The sequence below is a fragment of the Aythya marila genome (assembly GCF_965140915.1).
Source record: "Aythya marila genome assembly, chromosome: 3".
Taxonomy (NCBI): Eukaryota; Metazoa; Chordata; class Aves; order Anseriformes; family Anatidae; genus Aythya; species Aythya marila.
The window spans coordinates 51,958,600-51,986,308 of record NC_139044.1 but is presented as its reverse complement, the minus strand read 5'-3'; the positions used below and the strand labels follow the sequence as shown (position 1 = coordinate 51,986,308).

The 27,709-nt window shown below is 42.7% G+C and overlaps 2 protein-coding genes across 6 annotated transcripts in view; both read right to left on the bottom strand.

Moving 5' to 3' along the window:
* MTHFD1L (methylenetetrahydrofolate dehydrogenase (NADP+ dependent) 1 like) overlaps positions 1 to 19,613 on the bottom strand; it is a 149,141-nt gene extending 129,528 nt beyond the window's left edge. Inside the window, exons 1-8 of the mRNA XM_082757822.1 lie at positions 19,484 to 19,613; positions 18,460 to 18,544; positions 15,062 to 15,112; positions 14,932 to 14,985; positions 12,085 to 12,209; positions 10,879 to 10,979; positions 9,849 to 9,973; positions 2,128 to 2,239 (exon numbers count right to left, since the gene is read on the bottom strand). Of these exons, the coding sequence (XP_082613948.1) occupies positions 2,128 to 2,239; positions 9,849 to 9,973; positions 10,879 to 10,979; positions 12,085 to 12,209; positions 14,932 to 14,985; positions 15,062 to 15,112; positions 18,460 to 18,544; positions 19,484 to 19,584 (754 nt within the window). The 5' untranslated portion in view covers positions 19,585 to 19,613. The remainder of the gene's footprint in view (positions 1 to 2,127; positions 2,240 to 9,848; positions 9,974 to 10,878; positions 10,980 to 12,084; positions 12,210 to 14,931; positions 14,986 to 15,061; positions 15,113 to 18,459; positions 18,545 to 19,483) is intronic.
* Positions 19,614 to 19,756: 143 nt separating this feature from the next.
* PLEKHG1 (pleckstrin homology and RhoGEF domain containing G1) overlaps positions 19,757 to 27,709 on the bottom strand; it is a 135,406-nt gene continuing 127,453 nt past the window's right edge. For all 5 annotated transcript variants that reach the window (XM_082757218.1, XM_082757215.1, XM_082757216.1 and 2 more), the window contains 3 exons: positions 27,538 to 27,654; positions 25,074 to 26,742; positions 19,757 to 22,932 (listed from right to left, as the gene is read on the bottom strand). In XM_082757218.1, coding sequence (XP_082613344.1) covers positions 21,830 to 22,932; positions 25,074 to 26,742; positions 27,538 to 27,654 — 2,889 coding nt within the window. In that variant the 3' untranslated portion in view covers positions 19,757 to 21,829. The remainder of the gene's footprint in view (positions 22,933 to 25,073; positions 26,743 to 27,537; positions 27,655 to 27,709) is intronic.

The window sequence follows — 27,709 nt, the reverse complement described above, 5'->3', positions numbered from 1 at the left end:
GAAAGTGAACAGTCAGTTATAAGACTTAGTGGTTTCTCCAAGATCGTAACTGTTCCAAAATATGCTTTTAATACGTATCTTGCAATTCAACTAAGTGCATTCTTCCTGTCAGACAGACACCTGTGTTTCATGTACGTCTCTAGCAAGTCTTCAGGCCAAGCTGCTAAAATGTGTTTCTGCTATTCTTTCGGAGTTTCTCCAAGTTTCTGACAATCTCAAAAGCATAAGCATAAGGACAAACAGACATTTGGTAGGTAAGTTTCTTTTTAAACTATCTTGTTAAAATCTCAAGCTGCCTTTCAAAGAAAGGCTATACATAGAGCAGCCCACTGCCACAACCTGAAAAATTCAAAGAAATCTATAGGCACATACCAAATCTTATGATTCCTGCCTTAAGAATGGATTTTAATGTGGTACATGAACATCTTTCAAGTGTTTTAGTAGTTTTCAAATTTTTCATTTTTAAGAATAGAAAACAATAATATTACTAGCGGCTCTATAGAGCAACTAAGGCTTGAAGATTTTTAAGTCTCAAGACATGTCAAGCAGATAAATTGTGTAAATGAGCCCGTGAAGGGAAGACCCAGATTCCCCTGCAATGGAAAGTGGGAACTGGGTATCAGGAAGTGAGACTCCACTAGCAGCACACAGAGCTGGGCGAGTTCAGTCACCAGTGCTGCCCACTCAGGCTACAAGAGCTTACCCCAGCCTGCCTTCATAGACCTACACCTCCGCCCTAAGTTTGGACACCTCAGTAGCTCCTGAAGAAGGCGATTAAAATGAGGATGGGCCATTCCTTTTCATTCATGTATTCATAGGTGCTACTGTTGTACCTCCATTCCCTCTTCCCTTCCCCTTTCCTTTTCTCCCCCATTCATGCGTCATGCAAGGAGTGTGTCACACCAGTAGGTTGGGTACCTGCTGAAGAGACCTATGCTCCAAGCAGGTAAGTAACAGACCTACTCTATAGATGCTTAATAATTATATCCCATTGACCCTATGCAAAACAAAGGGCTACTAAAGACTCAGAGTCTCCTAATCACTACACTAGCGTATCATGATTCCCCTCAATCCCTCTTTGGTTTAAGAAAACATAAATTATTTTTGGACAAGTTGTGCAGCATTAGCTAAGGATGAGGCTTAGTACCCTCCCCTCAGATTCCCAGTAGGATCAGAGCACTGTTCTGGGAGGTGGAATAGGAAGAAGTCCAAACACTTTCAGACAGGTGAGTGCATTTAACCCAGATCTCCCACATCCACAGTGTGTGTTCAATTCAAGAGGTTATCAAAAGAGACAACAAAAAGAACCTCTTGCTAGAGGCCATGCCTTGCATGGGAACAACTGCTTTTTTTTTTTTTTTTTTAAACAAGCCTGATCTTACATTAACTACCCTTAGGAAACATACTCAGCTTAAGGTCAAATTGACACATGCATTACTAAAAAAATGAAGATATCTAAGGATTCTCACAGTAGTTGAAGGAATTTTATAAGAAATGCAATTCTAGCAGTGGAATACAGTAACTTCTGGGAAGCTTTCATAATTTCAGCATTTCTCAACTAAGAAATTAATGAACCTATACCCCCTTTCCAAACACTAAGCTAACTTACCTTAAAAGGGGTGGGTGGAGAGGAATCCAAATTCATTCTGTAGGAGTAATGGCTGCAGAGGATATCTTGCCTGTTCTGAGCTACACTATTTCTTCACTTTTCCCTACACCATTCTCTGTACACAGTTTACAAATAATATTCTTAGCCTCTTGCCTTTTTCCCATGCTCCAGATGAGGCCACAGAAGTCACAAGATAACACGCTGTACAAACCAGGACTGAAATAACAGCTCATCTGATGACTCCTCTGAATGAATCCACAGGATCATTGCTTATTTAACAATTCTGATATGAAGAATTTATTCTAGTATTTCCTCTCTCACCTGACACATTTCCTCCCCCCATTTATTTACCAGAGATGCATTCACTCATCCCGTGTACAAAAACACCCACTGTTAAAGGCTCCCTCCCAGAGACATAGCTTTTAACCACATTGTGTGATCATTGACATGCCACACGCTTACTTCAACGATTCATCATACATCACTTTCAAGAACAATTCACTTTTAATGCCTCTTACCTGACAGTAAGTCCCGAGAACAGTTGATGATAGTGGTTCCAGGCTTTATCCAGCTCACAGGAACATCATCAGGTTTTGTACTGCCAACTACTACCACATCCGCATGATGGAGCTATGAACAGCCCAAAACCCACCCCAGAAATAAAACAAGCATTTAATGTTAGAAGTACATTCTTGAATATGCAACTTATATTCAGACCTTTTTAGCAGCAGTCTTTTGAGACTTGCAGATAAAAGGAAAAAAATAATTGATGGCTGGATTCTTACCACACATGACATTTATGAACAATAGCATTTTAAAAAGAGAAAAAAAAAAAAACACAAAACAAAGTAAACTGAAAATGGGCAAGTGAGGATCAGAGTTAGCACCAATAGTATTTAATTGGGATTATAAATTTCCAACAAAAAAGTCCCATCATTGTCCACAGTACTGTCCAACAAAGTAACTTGGAAAGGCTTGGGAAAAAAAGGATTGAAACACAGTAAATAGGTAATTATACAGAGCACATTTGGTTTATCTGAAAGTAGAAAACCAGGTCAGCTCATGGGAACGTGAGATGACCTGATCTGAAAACATCAATTACTTTGAAGAACACCAATTAATGCATTTTTTCCCTTCTCAGTTCGTGCTTGCTAATCAGTACCTCTGATTTAGTTCGACCTTACAGATGTTAGACCAAAAATGCTTACTAAAAAATTCTTATAATCAAAGACATAAGTGTCTTCCTTTCCTCCCTGTTCTGAAACAGAGCCCTGTAACAATTATTGGAATCAACATGAGATAAGGGACAGCACCAGAGACAGATGTATAAAGAACCACTCCAACAGGAAATATGGGCACAGCACTGCCTCATGCTGGACCATAAAAAATGATTCAGAGAGACAGTGATTTTGGATTTTTTTTTTTTTTTTTGAAAATTTTAATAAATGTCAAGTGTCACACTCTCGGCAAGCCTCTCCATGAGTTGATTTGTGACTGACAAACATTCCAGCTTCTTTTTTGGCCAAAAGTGCTCTGACGCAACCCTGCCCAGCACTCCTGCCAAGAAAGAACAGCTACAAATTCTATCAGGATAGCAGTTTTTTGGCACAGCTGAACATCCAGGAGGGGAGAAGAGCGTAACTGTGGCAGAAAAGGCAGAAAGCTAGAAGAGCTCCAGCTTCTCCTGAGAGGACACACGGATGGCCTAACCCTCCTCAGAGATCCACATGTGGAAACACCGCCAAAAGTGTGGGAGAAGGTTTACTTGCTTCACAGATGACTAATGCTACAAGCTGATTCGAGCTTCAACCAGGAGACCTGTGACACCCCTATGATTGCCTGCAAATACACAGTCTCAACAGTCATTCAGTCTTATACAAATTACCTGCGTTCCTGCAAATATCATCTTACATGCCACTCCTAGGAGGTCACACAAGTAATAGTGCTTGACTAGCATCAACTCAACTTATACTGTGGAATTTGCAAGCAAATTTGAATAAAAAGACACTGCAGTGACTTACGTACCAAGCGTATTATGCTCTTGTGTACTAAGAGTACAAGAAGCAAATCTCCCCTGCAAAAGAGACAGCCTCTGCCATAACAGCCAGTGTCATCAACACCGAGAAAAAGTGATTACAGTGATTATTCCCAGTTACTGAAATCCAGTCTTTTGAAAAACAAAAAGAAAATAATATTATAGAAGTTAAAATTTATACACTGAAGATCAGGAATGTCATCCCATGCAAAGCCTCTGAGACAAGGACTATGAGCTTTATACAACGCTTTGCATCATGAAGCTCTGAACCAGTCGAGAGCTGTATGCAATAAGTGATAATTTTGACAAATGTTCAGCCAACATACTTATGACAGAATTGATTCAATTTAACTATAATGTCAAAAGACAATTGACCAAATATTCATTTCTATGATTACCAATCATAATGCTCAAAAATGTTAACAGCTGAACACAATCATTTTTTTAGCCAATGTTAGCACTGGTTCAGATGGCTAATGTCAGACATATCCATAAATGTGTCAAAAAAAGACAAACCTTTGATCTCATTGCCCTGCCCCACCTCCTCCATGAAAAGAAAAATTATCATATGGTACAGAATAGTTGTCTTACAGGCTGAAGATGGACTGAGCACAAAGCCTTTCCCCCGTTATTTCCTTTTCCTCATTTCCAAAAGAAAGTAAATGTAAAGAAGAAAAAAAAAAAGCAGAGATGCATTTTTAACTCTCTTGCTATAAGTACTTTTATGTGCAAATATTTATTATATGGATAGTCAATGAAGTATATGAAACAAACACTTTATGGAACTTTTTCCTCCCTTGGTGATTAAAAACAAATTATATCCAGAAACTTGTTTAACTGGGATATTGAGTCCACTGGAAGCAAAACAGTTGCTTACAGAATTTTGAGTGTCTTTGGAACAGATTCATGTGATCTCCCCATCAGGGCATTTTGGTTTCCCTTGCAAGAAGTCGTGCCCCTGCCCCTGCCTCACCTTTTTATTTTTTCTTTTGCCATAACCTACTCTTTTGACTGCTCGTAAATCACAAAGGCAAGCAGCAAGCCCTGGGAGTCATGTGCAGACCCTATCTCCTAAATCAGGAATAAATCACAGACATTAGACATGGAAAAGACCTATGAAATCATCACATTCAACCTCCCTCACAAATGTACTGCACAGTCCCCAGACAGAGGATGCATCTGATAGGAACCAGATGCTATAGGCAAGCGTCGCCAGAAGGCTGAGGAGCTATTGACAGGCACTAGCGTGTGGCCAGGGGGTGACCCATCAGGCGGAGCTCGCTGATGGAAGCGCTGCGTCCCACCACACAGCCCTGCAGAAGGAGCGACAGCCTTGCCTGAAACCATCCGCAGCGTGCTAGGCAATGGGTTGAAGACGAAGTAAGCCAATACTCAAGTAGCGTCCTGCCTTCTCACCGGTAAATATTTTTTCAGTTGGGAAGAGCTGTGCCAATAAATAATCTGAAACCTTACCTCATAACAAAATACGGTTCTCTCCACCAGGACTTAAGTAGAAGCAGATTAAGAAGAACCACCCATTCCCAAGACAGAACATCAAATGTTAAAACAACAATGCAGACACTCAAGCCAAGTAGTTAATGATAATGGTAGAGAAATTGTATATTCCAGATAATTGAAAACCTATTTTGACATCAAGCCTGCATAAACATTTTGTTTCCCTCTATTTAAGCTGAGTGGTACAAGAGCCACTTTTAAACACATGACCAAGGAAAAAAAATCCATTAACATTTGAAAAGTAAAAGCCCTCAGTTTCTTGGGTCTGAAGTTAGGGCAGCTAAAATTTAATAGAGGGGATGAAGAATAGGAAACTGAATCAAAGTTTTTTTTTTCCCTTACCACATCTGCTAATGAAAAAACTCATTTTACGCATCAGTGTACAAATTGATTTCCAGGTCAATCACTGCTAATTACCTTCCGAAATCTTAAAGTTTATTGAATAAATGATTAGTTCCAGGTATTTTTTCACCAAGACACGCTCTCCTTGTGTGGTTTCCTCCAGCTCCTCTCTACCTTGGGAAATTTAAGCTATGGACTGTAAACCACTTGCCGCAGCCCACCAGGGCAACTGCTGCTACCACCTTCTTGCCCAGACACCTGCAGCCCTTTCCCTACCATTCCCACACACTCAGTGCTGCCACAAAATATGTAGGGTGCTCCTAAAACTCACCACCTTTCCTGGGCAGCCGGTCACAGCGTACTTGCAGACACAGGAGAGGGAGCCAGGCTGTGCCCCAACTCACAGCCAGGGCTATGCAATTCCCAGGTGCAGAGGTTAGCCCCTACAAAAGCTACATCAAACAATATCAATTCTGTGATGATTAAAAACCCCAAAGGAAATTTTGCTTTTATTTTTACATGCTTTTTTTGCTTTTATTTTTAGCTATGCCAACTAAAAAAAACAGACTTTTTTTTTTTTTACATATGTAATTGTAATGGTTCTATAAGGTGATCCACTGCGCTTTACTCACTATTCTCTCAGCCTTGCTCGTAATGCCAATATGCAGCCTCTTCCTGAGAGAGTAGGATAACTGGACTTGAAAAGAAAATAGGTGGGGCTCACACAGAAATAAAAGGCTGCCAACCCACACATTTCTCAGCTGTCACAGCCAACCTCCACAGATACCCTACAGCTACAGCAGGAGGTATTGGCTGGGAACGTAGTGCCACCCATCCTCTCCTTACCCTCATCGACACTACAGGCCTCTGCTGGGTACCTCTACTGCAGGCTCAAGCCTCTTGCCATGAAGCATGCTTTAGCATCATACTGATCTAGCTCACAGACTGGGAGATAACGTTCAAATCACAAGGAACAGATATGATATGCACAAAGTTATGAAACAGAAATACCCACTGTGTCTACAGCATCGTCATTGGAAACTCCATGCAGCATCTTTCTCCTCTCCTGTTACGGGATCAGTACAACCGTCCTCACTTTGTCATGTCACTTATGTCCAGCAACATGAAATGCACTTTTCTGCCAGTAGCAAAGCTCTTTGTCTTATCAAGACACTGATAACAGGACAGGAGATGACTAAGAGATTTCAAATACACTGATACTTAAGTGGTGGCTCTGAGAAAAAGTAGACTGTGGTCAACAGAGGTTCTTACTGAACCTGAGAAAACCACCATTCATTTATTCCAGCTGAAATACTGTCCTATTTCTCAACCAATCTTTTATAAACAAATTTTCCATTACTAATTATACCTCAATAGACTGATTTGCAGTTATTTTACAAAAAAAAAAAAAAAAGTAGGATAGTAACTCTCTTAAAATATGCATAATGTGGTTCACAAACTTACACGTAAGATAGCATGTTGAAATTAGGATTGAATTTAGATGACTGAATTGAAATTTCCTTATGAATAATAATTATTAGCCAAGTTTTGCAAGAAAATTACTAAATAGATTCCAGTTGAACAGTTCAGGTTACCTCGTTTCAAACTAGAAAGACAGTCATTTGTCATGTTAGAATTAGGATAAGTATGTCATTCCCATTGTTCCCTGGTAATACTGAAACAACTTTTGGTTGTCATTTGAAAATGGAACTACCAAATGAGACATTCCCAAAAATGTCACTAGGTCATTCTTCAGTATCTCTGCACCAATTGCACTTTGAAGAGTTATCTACACAAAGCTGAGCAATCTTACCTATTTCCACCAAAATTCTCAAGTCTTTATCCTTTACTTCATACTTCATTTTACATACAATAAATCAATGCAAAAAGAACAGCATTACTGCACAGCAACTATACACAGCTGTGCCAGAACCTTCTCAAATATTTTTTTCATTTGTGATTTTATTTGAAAACCCATAAATCTCAAGGCTGTTAAAGGAGAGAGCTCAGCTGTGCTATGATTATTTTTAATAGATAAAAATCAAGTCAACCCAAAATGGAAGAAAAGGAAATATTAATAATCCGTTCACCTTAAAAAAAAATAGTAGGGGGAAGGAAAAGAACATGCAAAGTGTGTCAATTATTATGCAGGTCAAAGCAAGAAAATTAAAATGTCCCATTATTTTATTCTCTTTTCCTGACATGAGATAGAAATAACTATCTCATATCTCATAACTATCAAATCAGATGCCAGATGGTATTATGCTGTTTGCTGGCAGAGCTACCTCTACACTGTTAAACTTTTCCTAAGGTTGTCTAAAACATACCTGCATCTTTTGCAGAAATGTTTTTAAAATGATAAAGTGCATGAGTGAAAGAAGCATTAACAAGTCCACTGTGATACAAAACCCAATCTGAAAAAATTGCCAAGATTAGTATTACATGTCTCATTTAAATCAACATAATTGCTAAAGAAAACGATGTTATGCTACCCTTTAAGAAAAAGAACAAATCAGCAAAGATAATACCTGCTTCAAAAAATGTATTACATCATTAGGTTTGGGGTTTGTGATTCAGTGCAAATGGGCCTGGCCAAAAGACTAAGACAGAAAACGTACACCTAGCCTCGAGCTCTATTTTTCTTCTTCTGGTATATACTCCAAAATAAATGCATCTCAATGAAAAGTTCATACTCTTCATCAGTTCATTTCTCACTCTGTAAGTGAAGTTATTGTGCTACCATACATCATACTTATGAACAGCACACAGAATGGTATTGTAGAAGCATAGCTTTCAGAGGAAGGAGCAAAAGTGCATAATCATGCCTGAAGGTAGTGCTTTGTGTAGAAAATAAAAATGATTTTTTTTTTCTAAGTCCTGGAAAAAACTCTACTTCAACTAACACATTAGCTTACTTGAAATTCAAATGGAAAAAAAAAAAAAGAGAGAAGAAACCTTGTGAGCCTTTAAATTGTTTTTGCTTAACCAGTGTATCGAATGAGCAAGAGAAAAATTCTCATCCTTAGTTATAATCATGTCATCTAACAGTGTTATACTGCAAATGCAGGCTACCTAGCCACCACATAAGAAATCTGTGCTTGGTTTCTGATTCTTAGACTTCTGGGAATCCCGTACAGGACAATCTCCATGCACACGATCCATTTTACCTATGAGCTAGAGTTAACTGCAACAGCACCGCATCCAGTCAGTTTGATCAGTGCTCAGGGTTACTGGTGACACACTGCTGCAGGCTTACAGAGGAGGAAGAGGAAGGTAAGTCTCCCCAGACAGCTGCTTCTGGGTCCTCCAGACAAAGCAGAAACTCCTTTATTGCTAGAAGTTAAAATGAACTTCTGAAGACTGATGTGCAAAGCCTCCAGCTTCCTCCTGCTTCAGCCTCATACTCTGTTTCCCATCAGTGACCTGCTGTGAGAGGTAAGCTACAGGGAATGCCAAAAAGCAAGGCTGGATGATGGGAAAGCATCTAGATGGGAGGAAACAGATCTTTCTCCAACAGACAGCACTGCACAGCAGCTCTGGCCTGGTCCAAGTCTTTTGCCATGACCCAGCGGAAACACCTCCGGGTACCCCATTACCCTCCCCACCCAGCCCAAAGCAGCCCTCAAACTCAAACAGCAAAAAAAGAATTACAGCAGAAGACACTGCCATATGAAGTTCACAGTGCTTTCACCTCCGTCAGGAGTATGTGTTTCCTAAGGCTTGTCAGTCACTCGAAGCACAGAAATGAGACAAGCCTAACAAAAACATCAGCAGCTGTGAAAACATGGGGTTGCCAAAGGACTTTTGAACTGTCACAGCTGCTTACGGGTGTTTCCTCCTCCTGTCCTTGAGCTCAAACCCGAGGGGCTGGATACCATCAGGTTGAGTTAGCTGCCACCATGTGGTGTGTGCTGTGCAATGCGAGGTGACAGCCGGCCTGTGCTGCAGGATGAACAGAGAAGGGACCCTTTCTGTACAGACACGGGAGACAACGCACCCCCAGCTGTATTATTCTGTGAAACTTGGGATTAAGGAACAAAATGGGAAGTTTGGCAGGAAGTCGTATCAACTTAAGAATTGTTGGTAAAAACTCTGCAAAAAACAACCAGGAAAATAAAGTACATGAAATCCTTTGAATTAAAAACCCTGAATTTCTCCAAATCCCCTTACAGTTCTCTTCAAACCCATAGAGAAGGTCCCAATCTCCTTTGTCCCCAGAGAGGCAGCATTTGCAAATCTTTAAGACACAACACAAGTGAGCAATGCTCCAGTGCTGCTGGTGGCATCCCAGGAGGGGACCTCGTGTCCCTGGGGAGCAGTGCATGGATGCCTGAGGAGAGCTCTCACCTTGTTCTGTAGCTCACGGGACTTCCACTGGCAGCTGGCGGTGGTGGCTCCCCTCCTCTGCAGCAGGCAGTGCAAGGAGGCCCCCAGGGCCCCATCAGTGCCCACCAGCAGCACCGTCTTCCCATCTGCAGGACAGACACAAGGCATTGAGCTGCTCACAGCTGTAAGGGCACTAGCACCAAGCCCCACATGCAGCGTTCAAGTGAACACTTCCACCCCAGCCAGCCAGCAGAGCACATCCCCACAAGGCAGCTCCATGCTCCTCAACCACAGCAACCACGTCGTTAAAGGCAACTTTTCTGGAGCCCACGGAGCAACACGAAACACGGGTTTTAAGTTGTTTCTTTGGGACTCTCCAGTTCCAGTAAGCAAATATTGCTCTTCTGGTTTGCTGGTATTTTATTTTCACAAATCCTTCCATTCATATTTGTTACTAACTACATTTGACCACATGTTTACAGTTCTGTTACATAAATCCTTGTCTCAACAATGCTGAATCGCCCTAAGAGAGGCTATTTCTGATCCCCCGCCTTGAACTAACGTCATCTTCACAAGCTGCAATGCCACCTGTTTATATCTGCCATGTCAATGTTAGCACTTATAAAATACAACCCCCTCAAAAAATTCACTCAGAAATTACTTACTGGCAGACCTGGATTTCTTCAAGTGCTCGCACTAATCAAATTTGCCAGATGAAGTCACTAGTAATGTTTGCACCCCAATATTCTTTTGTTTTTAAGGACTCAGACGTCTCAGGTAGCTTCAGTGAGATTGAATTAGCTGATGGAAGGAAATCTTTGCCTTATTTCCCCAAACTAGAGCTGAGACCTATTTATGCAAATATTACATTAGATCTCACTGAGGTTCTTTTCATTAGCGGGAGACAAATATATTGCAGGTGGGGAATACCAAACTAATCAGAAAACAAAACCTGAGGAGATTATATTTGTCTTGGTCAGGACTAATACTGAGAGCATTAAGATTTTAGTTACATTCAAATTAATGCTGTAATTAGGACAGAATGACTCACCTAAATCTTCAAGAAGCTCCAGCACGGCACAGGCGGTGGGAGAAACTAAGCAGTCATAGGCATCTCCACGTACCAAGCGTCCCAGGTTTACATCAGATAATCTGCAGTGGAAAAATATGGCAATTAAAAAAAAAAAAAAAAAAAAAAAAAAAGAGCTTGTGCGATGTAAATGTAAATCCTCAGTAAAGCTTGTAACATGAATAATAGCTAATCCCAAGAGCAAACACGTCTCGTAGAAGTAAATCCTTCAATTGCATCATCCCACATGCCCGTTAGACAGATGCTGAGCCTAAAGAGGGACCAGAAAAGGGGCCTGAGAGTGGGAACAAGTAACATGAGTGCAGCATGCACAGGCAGCACTCCGCTCTGCGGCAGGTTAGACATGGCACCTGGGGACAAAACTCCAAAGTGACTCCTGTGGAACAAGATCAGCCCTGCCAGAGGGCTGAGGCAGAGATAATGCATCCTTCTGGGACGAGACTGGCCTGCTCAGGACATTGGAGGTGTTTCTGCACTATGTTCTCTTCAAGAGTATTCTCAGCATTTTCTTTCTGTGTCAACCTCCAGTACTCAAGACAATGGAAAGTCAATTAATTTGCAAGGTTTTCAGATTTTGCCCTGACATGATGTGAACGGAGAAAGAAGGAGGGGGAAGGGATGGAGACTGGTAGCAGTCTTCAGGCAAGAACAAGAAGGCTGCAAGAGCAGCAAATTGGTGACCCAGACATTTCAGTCTCTCTCTAGACAGCTCTGCAATTCAATTCAAGACTGATTGCAAAGCCGTGCTAATTGGTCCAAACTGTTACAGCCTGCTCTCCCACCAGGAGAGAGTGCTGTGAGGAGGTTAAAACCTTTTCTGCAAGTTCTCCCTCAGTCCCTCTTGCAAACGTTTTGGGGTTTGTGTTCAGTACTGTGCAACTATCATTTCTATTACTAAAGCGCTGAAATAGTAAGTATTCTCTGTAAACCAGAACAGTGTTTTCTGATCTCTTTGAAAAGATCATGTCCTGAATAGAAAGATTAAAAAGATCAAAGTGACTTCAACAAAAGATTTCTTATAGATATGCTAGGATCTTTTATCACTGCTCATTAGCACAACCAGAGACTTTGACTGAGGAATCCATTAGGGAAATGCAGTGGGCAAAACTGAGTTTGAGAGATGTCAGCCTTGTGTCTGCTAATATTATTTCTCAGTGGTTCACTTACCCATCCACGTCCTTCTCAGGTTTCACAGCATTTAATACCTTGCTGCTATATGAGCTTTCTGGGAGGTCAAGGGCAAGGCCCTGCACATTAGGATCTTCATTAAGCCTCAAGATTTCACTGACAATCTGGAAAGTTAATAAAAAGCATTAAGGATCAGAAAAACAGACAAAAGAAGAATCTAATTACAAGGGGATACAACCTATTTTTTAGTAACTTGCTTACGGCCACCTTTGCTTCCCTCACATATTATTGCGACTTTTAAATGAAAAAAGCAATAACCTGCTTCCTCCGTTTTACATTTGCATGGCTTACTAAATTAAGCCACCCTGACTCTATTGTAAACATTGTGCAAAGCCCACACATATTACATGACATTAAGCTGCCAACAGCATTTTGTCTTTCGCTGTTCTAAATCTCAGCAAAAGCTCAACACTGTAGTGGCTTTCACTTTCACAGGATGCTTTCAGGTATAAGACAGCTTGGTTAAAATATAGTTCAAAATAGGACCAGTTCATAGCCCAACACAGAGCACAGGTGAAAAGCTGTCACATTAAATGAACAATTATATGAGCAGTAGGGCAAAGAGAATTTTCATTTTCATTAGAACAGCATATACTGTTACTGATTTTCATTCTCAAAACACCCCGATCCTAAGAGCTGACATTCATCTTATGAAGAATTATTATTTTTACAAGGCACTGCATAAATGTTTATGAATTTCAAGTGTCGAACCAGATGTGAGTTCAAACATTTTATTGTTGGTCACATTCAGCATCCACGTCTGCATTAACTGCCCTTGTCTGCTTCCTATCTAAAGCACAATACTGATCCCTAGTGATACGTGCTGTTCTGCAGTGGCCATGAAGAATATAACACAAAAAAAAAAAACATAAGCAGAAGTTTTCTCTGGTGAGAAATGCCATATAAGCACATCTTTCTATTATTTAAATAAAATTAGTGTGAAATCACCACAAAGCTGTATAATTTAACTCCATTAATATCCAACAGAAAATGATAATAAGATTTTTTTCCTTAACTAATGCCATACCTTCCTGAAACACTTTGCATGTGAACCATTCAGTCTAATTGCGAACTCTACTGTCCAAACATTTGATATGCAGTCAACATAAAGTGGGGAAATTTGTTAGGGGTTAGACCATCTGCAACATCTGAACCACAAAAGCATGCTGTGCTGCTGTTAACGAAGCTTGTACCTGCGTATCACCCATATACAGATGTCCCTGTAGTTTGCTGACTTCTGAGATAGAGAGAGGCGTATGTATCAAGTGCCTGTCACTTGGCAGCAATAAGGCTGGTAAATGCTCCGACCAAAAAGACAAGGATTATACATCACACAATGGATGTAAAAGTATCCACTTTTCTTTAACAGTCCTGATATGCTAGCAAATGTCAGGGGTCTACATGGTAAGCAAAGGTAATGTAGTTCATACAAGGCCTGAATCTAAGGATCTTTGAACAGATTTGTGCCTGCTCCCCAGAAAATAAATAAATAAATTATTTTTTCTATTATCACTGCATGTACAAGGTACACAGCTCATGCAGGGTAAGCAATCTTGCATTAGCCTGCCTGTACTGTACACAGATAGCTGTGGCAGAACAAGGAGTGTATGGCATTGAAATGCCCCCATCCTGAGGAAGCAAGCTAACCTGGATTTTAATGGATGGAAAAAATAGCAGCAGCCGCAAACAAGTAGGCAAGGTAAGCAAACTTAGCAACTTTCTTAAAAGTAGCTTACCTCAAATAACAAAAATACCCTGTTATTCCTTACATATAGCTCAGCCACTTTCAAAGATATTACTCCAATATTACATCAGCTACTGCTCCATACCAACTAAATTTTTCACCTACATGTATTTCCTACTGTGTTATTCAGCAGATAAAACTCATTTACTAACAGCAAAGTGTATTTGATCTTCATTTCAAAATCCCATCTTTCTTACATAGCTAGCTTACTATTCATCATCCACAAAACTGGACTCCTAAAATTAGTCAACATAAGGAACATATAACAAATACAAAGCTGTAAGTTCCTCTCAATACACATGGAAGCCATTTTTGACATAGTGCAAGACAGTAACATTTTAAAAACAAAGTGTACCAAATACAAAACAATACACAAAATCAGTAAGCATGCAGTATTATCAAGTCTCCCAAGCATGAGGAGACCAGCTGGGAACAGCGGCATCTTCTACTACAAATTCCTTTGCTGTTTTCACTATCTGATGCCTCAGGACTGTGTACATTAATATGGTTTGCAATATGTAAAACATACTCGATATTAGTGCTGTGCCTCCAAGCTAATGCTTTAACAAGGTAAGAAGGTAGCCTTCTAGTGAATTGGGGTAGATGAAATTTTTAATATGTACTTCAGGCATTACAAGATCAATAAAAAGGCAAAATAATTCAATCCCCTGCCCCCATCCCAAAGCAATTAATCTCTAATTTCCCTGAGTAAAACTTGGGCAAGAATCAAGAGCTCCATAAATAGATTTAAGGTCACAAGAGCAGCTGTGGGAGATAGAGTATCAAATGGGAGCCCTAGCCCAGAGCTTCCACCAAACACAGAAGACACACAGTCTTTGCCTGCTATGACGAGATGCTGCAGTGATATACCAGACACGGAAACAAAACATGACTGCTGATTCTGCCTCAGGCTTCTGGGGACAGCACTTGTCAAACTGGGATTAACACTTACTATCTAAGACAGTCCCAAACCTCATTTGAGTTAACAGAGAGATCTGCTCAAATTGATAATCAATGTCAGCAATAAATAAAAGTTTATGATGAAAGCAAAAAAGGAAGAGTCATTTGGGTACTGTGGTTACCTCATCTTTGCTGCTGCCTTCAGGTAGACAGATGTGAATAACACGTAGACCAACCTGCCAAAAGGAAAAATGACAATTACCACACGCAGGTAGCTCATAAGTGATAAAAAGCATATTGTCTAAAGCTTACCTCCTCAGCAAAGTTCTTGTTTATTTCTTGGACCAAAGGGTCATTACGTGCCTTGGGGAACAAAAGAGAAAATAAGTTCTAAAATAATAAATTTACATTTAAAAAATGTCAGCGTACTAATACACAGCTGTATGCAAGAAACATAGTGAGGGTGCCTGTGTCCACTAGTGTTAAAAAACAATAAACAAGCACATGACCATTCAACAAACGTATTTTGGTTTGACTAGTATAAGTGTGTGCTGAGATTAGCATGGCTTTTATAGATAAGACTGGCCATTTCCTTAATGTGAGTTTACCATTTGAGAAAGGTGCCAGCCTGTATCTGGAAATACCATTCTCCATCCAGCCATCTAACAAGGAAGATATTGGCAACAGCAATGCTAGCATTTTCTGCATTATCTGCCTGCCCCTCTCCCCCCATATTACCAAACAACACTAGCAAATCATTACCATCACACATTACAGTGAGCTCTGTCATATGAAAGAAAAAGTTACCAGCTCCTCCCAGCTGCCAGCAGACAGGCCAGAAACATCTCCTGGGCAGATTTACCTGGGAGAAGCTCCATCTCACCTGGCACTCCTCCTGCCCTGAGGTCTCCACTACTATTTGCATCATATTTATCACAATATTTCCTTTTTTATTTTTTTGGCTTACTACTTAATCTTGAACTTTAGGAGACTTTTCAATTTTCATATATTGCAACTATAAAACAGAATTCAATATCCAGAACTATAAACCTCCTATCAACAGGATGCCAAGACTTCCACCTCTTAAAAAGCAGGGGCTTTATAACAAAATTAATAAAAAAACACTTATTATCACAATTATATGATTATGTATAAAATGTGTTTTCCAATCCATACAATGGGACCAAAATAAACTGTTATGAAAGGGTTCATTACAATTCAATGCATACATTCTATGTAGCTTCCCCCGTGTGAATGATTTCTCATTGGAGACAGGACATTCGCTTAGTGGACAGCCTCCAGCACTGGCTTCATCTGTGACTAGTGTCACCCAAAACGATTTTGGTTCAAGCCCATAACAATTCACTGACCTGTTAACTCCCTAAAAAGCTAACAATGAAAAAAAAACCCACAGGATTTAAAACAGACACTGAGATCCTCCATATCCCACACAGAGTCCAGCACTACCAGTATACTCAGTGCGGCACTGACACTCCTCTTCCACTCCCCAAATCTGGCACCTGGGTGTGAGAGGCATTGCAGAGACCACTGCATTGAGAACATGAGTGAAACCAGCACTGATGCAAGGGAAGGAGAGGTGACGTTAAGGACAGCTTAGCAGCTGCTCCTGTATGCCACAAAACATGACATTGTAACCCCCTTGCCGATACCTACCTAACAGGACTGTTAACACGACTTAATTGGGGTTCAGGCACCAGCAGCATGATACCACCCCCTGATGAGAGCTCATCTCCTGCTGGTGCAGCAGTCCTTGAACTGACCCAGCGCCACCACAACCTGCGGGGAGCACGGCCAGGCCTGACAATGCAGGCCAGCAGGCTGCAGGGCAACAGCTCCAGAGCTGAACAGGATCCTGATGCTAGATACTCATTTTCAGCTTAAATATAATTAAACAGCAGCCACCAGGGATTTTTTTGCTGTTGTACAGGTCCAGTTCAGGTTCAACATGGATTACAAGCAGTGCAGGTACCAATCACGAAATTGACTCAGGCTCAGGTGGCTGGAGGGGAAAAGCAGGCAACTAGAGCCATTTCCAGAGCAGACTCAGCCTGAAACTCCACGTTCCCAGCACTGCTGCAGAGGTGCTGCCACGCTGTGCCAGCTGCTGCCAGCTATGAACAGCTGGATGAAGAGATCATTTCCCTCTGCTCGTCTGGCTGCAACGTGTCACTTGGAGAGCAGCACAAACCTCAGGGCTCTGCCTGTGTTACCCAGGAGAGCAGAGCACCACGAGAGCATTAACAGACTAAAATAAGTCCTCTTTGTACCAGCAAATATGGATGTACAAGGAATTCTACTTCAGCCCTCACTACCAGGCTAGAGCTAGAGTGACACACAGCTGAAAAGTATCAGCTGAGTGAATTTCATGCAGAGGGATCAAGCCACATGTTCTGCAGCCGTCTCATAATGCAGATCAGGTAGGGTGCATGGGGATACCAGAATGACATTTGTTTAAAGCACAAACGTGATCCAAACCAAAACACTGATGTTAAACACGTCCTAAATCATATTATAAATGAGCCAGAACCTCCCCCTTCCTCACACAATGCCCCTGACAACAGGTGACCACTTTTCTTTGTCAGCCCGTAAAACTCACAGCCATACAGAGGGCTGTCTGAAAAGAGTAACCACTGTTACCTGGAGGGTAAGAGATGGAAGAAAGCCTGCTCACTCAGCCTCTCTAGATGACCTACTGAAATAAAGCTGGTGCACCATCTCTTAGATTCATTGTTACTGTTTCAAAATATTTATAGTTAGGTTTTAAAACTGAAACCCACTAAGTCAAAGATTCAGCATGCGCTGCTTCAGAGCCACCAAGACCACCCTAGGAAACAGGACGTTTCTGCCTGTGCAGGTCTGGGTCCTGCTCTGAATGGCCAACAGCCCAGCTTCTGGGCCCCTACATCTTCAGAAATCTGAAGGGGAACATGTTTCAGCTCTGCAGGAAAAGCAACCCTCACTCAGGAGTTTGTTTGCCTATTTCAAAACCAACAGTTCCACTAGGGTACGAAGCTCTTCAGAGGCTACCAGCACACCAGCTCTCAATTAGTAAGAAAGTGCTCCACCTTAGGAAGTGCTGCTCCTTTTGAAAGCTAGCAGTATTTTAGGGCGTGTATTGCATAAAGGCCCTTTTGAGGTGCCTAGGACTTTTCAGGGTAGCTCTTTCCCCAGGACAGTATAATGCAGTCGCACATCAGAGCTGCCCAGCAGTAACCAGGCTGGCAGGAAGAAGCTGTTTTTTCCTCTGCCCTGGCAGAGTTATTTTGGGGGAGGACAGCAAAGAAAGGCCCAGTTTTTCAGGCCTATCAACATGTTATACAGGACTGCAACAAAAGCTTCAAGCTAAATAAAGGCTGAGAAAAACTGCTTTAACTCCGTTACATGAATTGACTTAAACAACCTGAGAAAAGGCAATCTGCACTTGCTATAGGGAAGGTTTTAGCAAAAGGAGGAATAAAACAATCTCCTTCTCCCTAACAACCACTTTGCTGCCACCTGAGGCTTGCTGGGCCTGTTTTAGGCCTGGTGAATGAATTATGAGCCCCAAAACTCTGAGAGTCCTCCCTCAACCTTTAAGCAGATGGTGTGACTGGCTCCTATCATTTTACTTGAAAGAGTTGCTTTCTCCATCATATGCTCCTGAAGTCTCAAACAAGAAACGACACTAAATGCTATCTCTCATGTTTTACCTGGATGATGGCAAGCGTTGGCTCAAGCCGAGGGTTTTCTCTCTTAAGAGAGGCCAAGGATTTTCTTGCATTCTCAGCAATCTTGCTGCAACAAAATAACAGCACAGGCAGATTTTTAGCAGAAAGCAAACAAACAAGAAACTGACCTCCCATGAGTCAGCTGAAACCCACGTTAGCTAGTAATAGAGAATAAACGCTTAGGCACACACATTTTTAATTACCAAAATGCCTTGTATGCTGTGAAGGGTGGCGTTTAGCAGCCAGGTGGAGAAAACCTGAACAGCCCGGGATGCCTTTGTTTTACAGCATCAGTGCTCCAACATGCCCCAACCTTTATAACCATGCTGTGTCACTGCTTCGTGAGGAGGCTTGCCTGGCCCCACGGCACGGAGATGCCACCGAGCCACCACCCCGGGGCCAGGCGGGTCTGCAGCCCGAGAAGGAAGCACTGCAGCTCCTTTCCACCTCGGGCTGCTACAGCTCCCCTGGCATCCCCAGCGGTAAAACTGCCGCTTTCTGGATGCCGTTCAGAGCTGCGGGCGGCAGGGAGACAGAGGAGCTCTGTTTGCTGCTCTGTTTTCTTGGAAAGAGCGGCAGAAGCAGCGGCCAGGCACCGGGCAGCCCTGCTGGAAAATGTTATGGGGGAATTACTGGCAGCTCCGCTACCTTAGGCACGTACAAAGGGGGGGATGCTGCGGCGAGCGGGAGACCCCTGCTCCCATTTATCCCCCTCCCCCCCCCAGCAAGCAAAATGCAGCCTAGAGAAGCATTTTAGGGCCGGACATCCCCTTCGCAGAACCTAGCACCGCGTCCCGGATGGGGTTTGGTGGCCACATGGCCGGCGAGGGCTCGCAAGATCTCTCGCAAGCTCTCTCCGCGGGCCATCCCCAGCCCCCCCGGAGCCGTACCCTCGCAGGCAGAGCCCCCCATCCCCACCACCCCCAACCCCATCCCCGCTTTCGGCCCCCTTCCTTCCCCCCCCACCCCTCGGTTGCATCAGCCGGCAGCGCCGCCCCCCGCTCACCGCGCCGCCCGCGGCACGCTCAGCCCCCGCCGCGGGGCCCCGGGCACTGCGGGCGGCAGGAGGCGGCCCCGCAGCGCCGGGAGCCGCAGTCCCAGCCTCATCCTCAGCCTCCACCGGGCTGAACGGCGGCGAAGCCGGGGCGGGGAGCGGGGCAGGGGGGAAGGCGGTGCTCATCCGAGCACCGCCTTCCCCCCTGCCCCGCTCCCCGCCCCGGCGGAGCCCCCTTTGCTTCCGCCCCCCTGCCCCGGAAAGAAGAGAGCCGCGGCGTTTTGGAGTACTCGACGTTTATTAAAAATATATGAAATGGTCCCTGGGAGACACGCTACGCGCTGGTACAACTCCCTTTTCTTTAATAATTATTATTATTTTTTTCTCCTCTCTTTTGTTCCAGCTCCACCGATGGCGTTGAGGTGCGGTTTCAACGGATCTAGAGCGCGCGGGGTGAGGGGGTGTCAAGCAGAGATTTAACTCCTGTTCGTATTTACAATACTTTACAAGCTATATTAAATAAATACGGGCTCCACTACATCTCGGCGGCGTAACTATGTACATCATTGCTCAACCGGCGGGCCTGGCACACGTTGGTAAGCACCCCGACCAGCCAGCCCTCGCCCTAACACCTCCTAGCCGATGCAAGACACGTCTGGTAAATAATTTAAACTCCGTTCTAAAAAGTTCCAGTCCTTAAATCGCAACCTGCAAGTAATTAGCTGTACGTTGATAACCTCATTTTTTCCTCGTCGTAACCAGTGGTGGAAATAGGCAGCGGTTCTGGAAGCGCAGTGCTCGGTGACTGAGGGGAGCGATGCGTGGGTAGTGAAAGTATTACTTCCACTCCTTTATTTAATGGTATGTTTAACTCAGTACTGGCTTTATCTGCGTAATCTGGAGAACTTCAGCACCAAAAAACAACAACAGTTACTCAGATGGTCAGTGCAGACATATTTAGGCTTTCCTATCGGTACAATGTTTTCAAGTAACAGAATCCAAAGCTGTGCAATGAAGATGACAAAAGGGAGTAAACGTGCATCATACCGGAAAGTCTGTTCCTATAAATGGGAGCATTTACTCTGCACATCATTTGCGAAAGAATGGAATGTATTCTCATTTTTAAGCTACTTGTACACGAATTGAATGAGATTCAGTGCTGGCTGGTTTAGAAAATGCCTCTTTCACCCCGCTCTGCCAGGAAGGATCACTTCCTACGATGGAGATGCCTCCCCTGGGGAAGACAGCTTGTAGCTCACCCAGCAGTATTGCTGAAACACCCTGTGGCTCAAACACGCCGCGTGATGAATGGTTAACCCCAGCATCCAGCCAAGTCCCGTTCTCTCTCAGGGTTACTGATTTTGGGACCTGACCAAACAAGCTGCAGGCCACTGCATGTAAATGACGCTTGGGAAATCCACACACAGCGGCTTTCAAGTGCTAGGCTCTGAGCTACAAGCTACTCGGATTTTGCCTGTATGTCACAAACACTGCAAACGCTGGACTTACAAAGCCAGGGCTCTGTCTAGTCGTGTCCACAAGCAACAGAGCTTCCCTTCTACTGCCCAGAACATCCTACACACAAGGATGGTGTCATGCTGACAGATTCACATAAAAAAGCTGCCACGGCCTGTCCTCTGCCTACTGTGCAGCTATAGAAAGTAGAAAAGGCTTCAGACACAGCTATCGTCTGACGTTGCTCATAAGCACAGGGACTAGATCTTGTTTAAAACAAGTCTGCTCTAAAGTAACATAGCATATTTGGTGTCACATGCATTGGTCCTGTACACTTGGAATTTCTCTGTCAAAAAGTAACATAAGACAAGTTTGTGCAGTTGCACATGTGGCATGTTGGTGTTATTACCAGAACTGTGCTCAGAAATATGCGCCCTCAGAGGAGCAGCCACTCAGCCAACTGCTACCACATGCCACCAGAGTAATCACATGGATATTTTGGACGTAGAACCGGTCACAACTCAGAAGTCCAAATACTAAGGTTTTCACATGGTAACATGGCTTAACAATCAAATGGTATCATACCTGGATAGACAGTACGAACCAAGGGGTATCACACCTAACAAGAAACTCAGCTGAGGAGAAGGAAGGGAGGAGATGCAGAGGTTAAATATGAGATCTGAAGCCCACCTGCATTATGGAGTGAGACAGCAGACAGTGCACATGTGGCCTTTTAACTTCCAGGATTCTAAACCATTAAAAAAAAAAAAGATACATTTCACATCTATTTACAATATTACTGTGATACAATGCCTGATGGTGTAATATTACAGAAATACATAATGCCAGTACTGATTGTCCTAGTATATACTCTTCATGTACAGCTAGAAATCACTGGAAGCATCAAGCAAAGCTACTTGAACTAAGACACTGAAACTTTTCCCTTAAAGACTGGACGATATTCTGCTGGTTAGGAGATGGTACTCTCCACAGGTAGTCGTTCAGTTTGTCTGAATCGCTGTATGCAGTCAGATACGGGGTAAGCGCATGCTTGCTGCTGCTGGACTTTGCAGGAGTACAAGACACAGTTTTGCTGCAGAGCGTTTCAGAAGGAGCAGTGTCCGTGTTGTGCAATTTGGGATCCAGTTTCCTTGTTTGGTTCTGAGAAGTTTCCAGGTCAGATCCCTCATCTTCAGACTTTATTTCTACATAGTCATCATCATCCCCTTCCCTTTCTTCAGTGTCTTTGAAGTTAGAAAAATAGTTCTGAGTGGCCATCTGTGCAGTCAGAGGGGAGGTCCTGTTTATTCTCAGGACCTTTTGAGAATCCTGCAGAATCATATCTGAATAGTTTTCAGGGATCTGCTTTCTTGTATCAAGCCCCGTACATGCTGAAGCAATACCCAGCGTTTGATGGCTGTTGAATCGGAAGTTTCTACTCGAATGAAACTTTTTCTTGTCCGTTTCATTAGGATATACAATGGATTCTCCAGACCTATTGACAACGATTGAGGAAGACGACTGTGACCGGCTGTATGCCTGTGGCTTCATATTGCTTACTCTCCTCCCAAGGGAGTTATAGATGTGATCTTGATGTAAATTTTCTTTGTTAGGTTGGCTTATAATCGTACTCCACCTCTGCGCTGGGACATGCAAACGGTTAGAAATCTGAAGGGAAGGCACTGAGCAAGCTGACGGCAACTGCTTTGAATTGCTTTTTGTACCAGCTTCTGCATATGAGCCCTTGGACTTTGGGTCTTGGGACTCAGGCCATGGAGAAAAGTCAGCCAGCTCGCCGTTGCTGTATGTAGAATGCAAGAGCCAATCCTCTGCTCTTGGGCATTCACTGGCAGCCTGGGAACGGGGGGGAGACGCAGCCACAGGAGTGGAAAACCTCACGGCTGATGGCTCCTGAGGGCTGGCCCAGGCTTCCTTTTGGACCTTAGGTGAACTGTCCCTGAAGACAATCTGGTCATAGAGCTGGGAATACTCAGCTATTCTGGCACCTAGAGAAGAGAGAGATTTAACATATGAGACAAACAACCCATTCAAATGTGTTGCATGCAAATTTAAAAATCCCAAAATGCTTTGTATTGGCAAGAGAAAAGTTTACAGCTTTGTCAGTGTCTTCAGCCTCACAGGCAACAAAGTAACACGAAATAACAAAGACTAGAAGAACCACACCTCACTGGCACGTTTGCATTGTCTTCAATGCATTTCATTGCAATTCAGTAAATTGCATTGAAAAAAATAAAAAGCCTAACGTGTTGCAACAGCAAGCAGTCAATGAATCACAAATTCCACAACGCAATGAGAGCAGTATAATCACCAGTTACAGAAGAAAATTACAGAAGAAGTTGCTATTAAATCTGAAACTGTTTAAGCCTCCATTATTTCCAAGTCACCAGACTGGTAGTTTTTCATCTTGAAAGACAATGATTTTACCCCTCTAAATGTGAATCGTACTGGTGTGACACAGGCATAACTGTACTGCCCTGTGAAGGGAAAGAGCCTAGAGGAGCTGCTGCCTGCAGGTCTACTTGTTTATCCAACAGTTTTGTTTGATCAGACCACTGCAAACATACCTGTGCTTGCAGCCAGTTCACTAGCTTGAAGACTGCCTTCTAAATAATACCTGTCTAGCTAAATGCAGAAAAGCATGGGAGAAAGCATGAAAGAACACAATTTTCATCTATTTTCCATGTCATTTTTACACCAGAAAAAGATAGGAATGGCTAATTATCTGCTTGATCACTGTTCCTCTTCCTTTCCCTCCTTATCCCACAAGAGCCTGAGAGCTGCAAGAGAGTTGGCAAACAAGGCACAAGAGCACGCTTGTAGAGAGCTTGCTGTTGGATGGGACTAACCTAGTTTTCAGGCCAGCATACTAAGCAGCTGGATAAGCTGCAGCAACTACCTGCAGTTCTCTTAAGACTTGTCCTGCTTGGGCAGACACAGCCTCTGCTCTGGAGTGGGGTTGTATTTTCATATGTGGCTTTCCTGAGACAGGGAGACTCCTTTTAAAAAGCCAAGGAGGCACTAACCACTGCCTGGGAAGAGTAAAGGGGACAGACTAACATCCTGTGGAAAGGCTGGAAGTGGGAGAAAGGATTATGTGTCTGAGAGACGCCAGAGGGAGCAGATTCACAGCTGCTTTCAAGCCATACTAGTTCAAGGAAATGCACCACTGGGCTTCTCGAGAGAAAATGATGAAACCAATGATACCTTACAGGGAGAAATGGTTAGCTAGGAAATGGTCAAAGGCCTTTCAAGAACCTCTGAAGTTTGGTTCAATACTGCACTTTGGGATACTTATTCAAATAGTGTACATCTTTGAATTCGCCCCACTGCTTAATTCATGAACAATTCTGCCACTGTGACATGATGTTTGGTGCTCATAACATTTCCTACAACATGTCCCATACAAAAGTACTGCAGGCAGCACAGCAGCACGCAAGGAAACAGTTCCAATCAGATTCTGTTTGTTTCATGACAAAATGGAGAAGAACATTCTGAAATGGTCTAGTGAATAAGATATTTAGGGACTTTTATAAATACTACCAGGAGGCAAGAATGACACTCCAGTGTGTGGAGTCTGCTGGCTCCATGGCTGCAATTTGTTTTGATTGAATATGGACAAAAATAGTTCCAAAGTTGTTGCATACCCATGACTTTGTATGTTTATTAGAAAGACAACTAGCTCTATCTTATCTGACCCCACTCCTTATGCTTGTTAAGTGTGATGTGGATAGTACCTTAGCAAAACTACATGACCTGTGAAAGTGAACCTATATACGTTTTTAATAAAAATCTGAAGATCACGCTATTAAAGGAAATAACTACTTTTCTATAAAGAGACCAGTGGTGCTTCAGGCAGGATTTCTATTTATGGCCTAAGCTGAATTGATCTTTCCTGACACTGTCCCAGGATTTCTTACCAATTTTATCAAGTAACGGCAAGCATTTGTTGAGATACAAAGGACTATTCATGTCAGAAACAGTCACAAAAAACTCCTTTCACTGGTAACACCAAAAATGCAATACAGATATTCAACGTGGAGAAAATTCATAATTTTCCAACTGCATACAAAAATTTCACAGAAAGTTACTAAAGAAATAAATCTGAATAGGAATATTCTTAACATACCAATAGCAGGACCACCTTGTTTCTTCTCCTCCAGAATAGCAGCAAGATCTTTGTGTTTCAGCTTCTGTTGTCTGCTAGCTGGCTGTTCCTGCTCTGGACTTTTAACTTTCAAAAGCTGGTTAGCCTTCTTAATTTTCTGACTGTATTGCCTGGCCATCATAAAAACTCTGTTCTTTGTTTTATCCGTGATAGCCGTGTCATTTTCCATGCCCTCCGTATGTGCATTGGATAGAATACTATTGGCAGATTCATATGGGCTATCTACAAAAGGCATCTCACTGGAGAAGGAAGATCTGTTCAGACTTGCTAAAGAGGTCTCCTTGCATGCTGTAGTGTCTTCAAGTTTGAGACTGGTCTCGCTTAAGGTGGCAGCCCTAGACTTCACAGTTTTAGGGAAAATTGGAGTTTCTGGCAGAGAGAGAGTAGACAGCGAGTACTCTACATCTTTACTCAGTTCAGGTGTACTACCAGCATGCAGCCTTTCCTGCATATCATCTTTACAAACAGGAAAGGCTGCGAGAATTCGGTCTCTTGTCTTTTCCTGATTCTTCTTGATGTAATTCTCCAGGTCATTCCAGATCTCATCTACCTCCTCTGACAGTTTATCTGCTGCAGACTTATGGGACAATGAATCGGAGTTGGAAGAGCTGTCTACTAAGCTCAAATAGTCATTGTCAACAGGAACTCGATGGTAAGGACTCTCATCTTCACTGAACTGGAGGCTCTCCTCAGAAACGAACTGCTGCAGATTGTCAGAGCATGGCAAGTCTTTTTCCAGGCCCAGAAAACTCCGCCTTTTAGAACATTTTAAGGGGTCACACTTAAAATTCAATAGCGGTGTTTCTGGAAGCGCTATGGTGTCATAGATGTTATCTTCAACAATTCTGAGTTCATCCAAACTTGAAGTAGGTGCTTCTCTACTGAGTAGGATCTCATCCCTGCTAGCACGAAGGGAGGCCCTGTTTTGATTTGTTATCCGCTTTTTGGTGGGTGAATCTAAGCTGCTTTTGTTTTCAGCCTCATAGAGAGAGTCTCTAGCAGATCTCTGGGGACCATGGTGTGTTTCCTCCCTTCTTGTCAGACCCATCAGCTTTAAGTCTTCATAGCTGATATTGTCATAAACATGTTCAATATCATCAATGGTCAGCTCCTCTGAAGATTCGGGATATGCATTCATACCGCTCACCTCTGTTCTCTTCACATCCCTTCGAGAACTGCGCTCACTGATTTTATACCTTGTGCTGGCTGTGTTACTTTCACCAGCGCTACTGGCCCGCCTAACGATTTTGTGATGACTGGAGCTGGTAGTTTCATTCTGATGCATTACCCCCAAGTGCCAGCTGCATGGCCGACCAGAAGGACCCCTCCTTTCTCCACCAACAGCTGGACTAGTGTTGGATGTAGACACTGACGGTACAAACATCTGATAATCGTCTTCATCGTCTTCATTCTCGTAAGGTGGACGTCGGCTAGGAAACAATGCCTGCCTAATTTGATGGTCAGTCCAGATGTTTCTCACAGAGGTAGTTCCCCCCAGGATATTCATGATCAGCGAGTTGGTCTGGGGCGTGCTGAATTGTCTAGGCAACTGCGACTGCCTAGCTGAGCAGGAAAATGGAAGATCAGCACTCAATTGAGTGGACTCTTCATCTGAAGGATCTTTGGAGCTCTGTGGAGATTTGAAATATGCAGTATGAATGAATATGTTAGTCTATTCCCTGCAATAATACAGAGATTCCCTCCATTCATAGGACTGCCCGGCAGCATGAATTCAGGTGGAGATGGGTAGGGCAAGCAAACTCCTTGCTAGAGAGCCAGGCAACCACAGTGGCAATGCCAGACTACTTTGCCTCCTAATCCTTATCCTGGCTCATAGTTCACTGTTGGCATTTAATATTGCCTTACTTCAAATACAAGACACCAGGACATGCTAAAGCATAAGTAATTAAAGGCAAATTTATTTGGCAGGGGTTAGATTAAACCTTTTATGCTAGCTCTGCAGTTTCACAATTAGATAAAGTTAATCTGACTCTGGGCTTGTGCCAAAAGTTCTGTTCTCCTCCCTTTCCTATTACCTATAACCCTAGCAGAAAGGTATGTTATGCTCTCTAGCACATGCCACTGAAAATTTTTCAATTTTTTTTTTTGGAGTGAATTTTCGTCCAGCTCAGCTAGCAGATCTAATTTACAGCAAGGTCACATCCCTGCTAATGCTAATATGAAGGATGCTGTAGGCTTACCTGGCAGAGACAGAAGATTACTTCTTTTGGTTTAAGTTAGTGCTGACTGTTTGATTTTTTTTTCCCTGCCCCTGAAAGAATTCTCTTTGAAGTCCACACAGATGAATATTAAAACATGAAAAACACAACATGACTTACCTGTCTACCTAGAGAAAAAAAAAAAACACAGATTTGACATATCTATGATGCCTAGCAAAACAGAAGTAAAATATATATATATATACCTGCATTTCACACTTGTTGAGATTAACACTTCTTCGTTTTTCAACATTTTCAGCAGCTTGACTATTAAGTCTTTTCCTTCCTCCTTTTGATTTCTGTAGTGAATTCTGTTGCATTCCCTGTGATTTAAAAGAAGGGAGCAAGGTAGGGCTATTAAAATTCAGTACTTTTTAC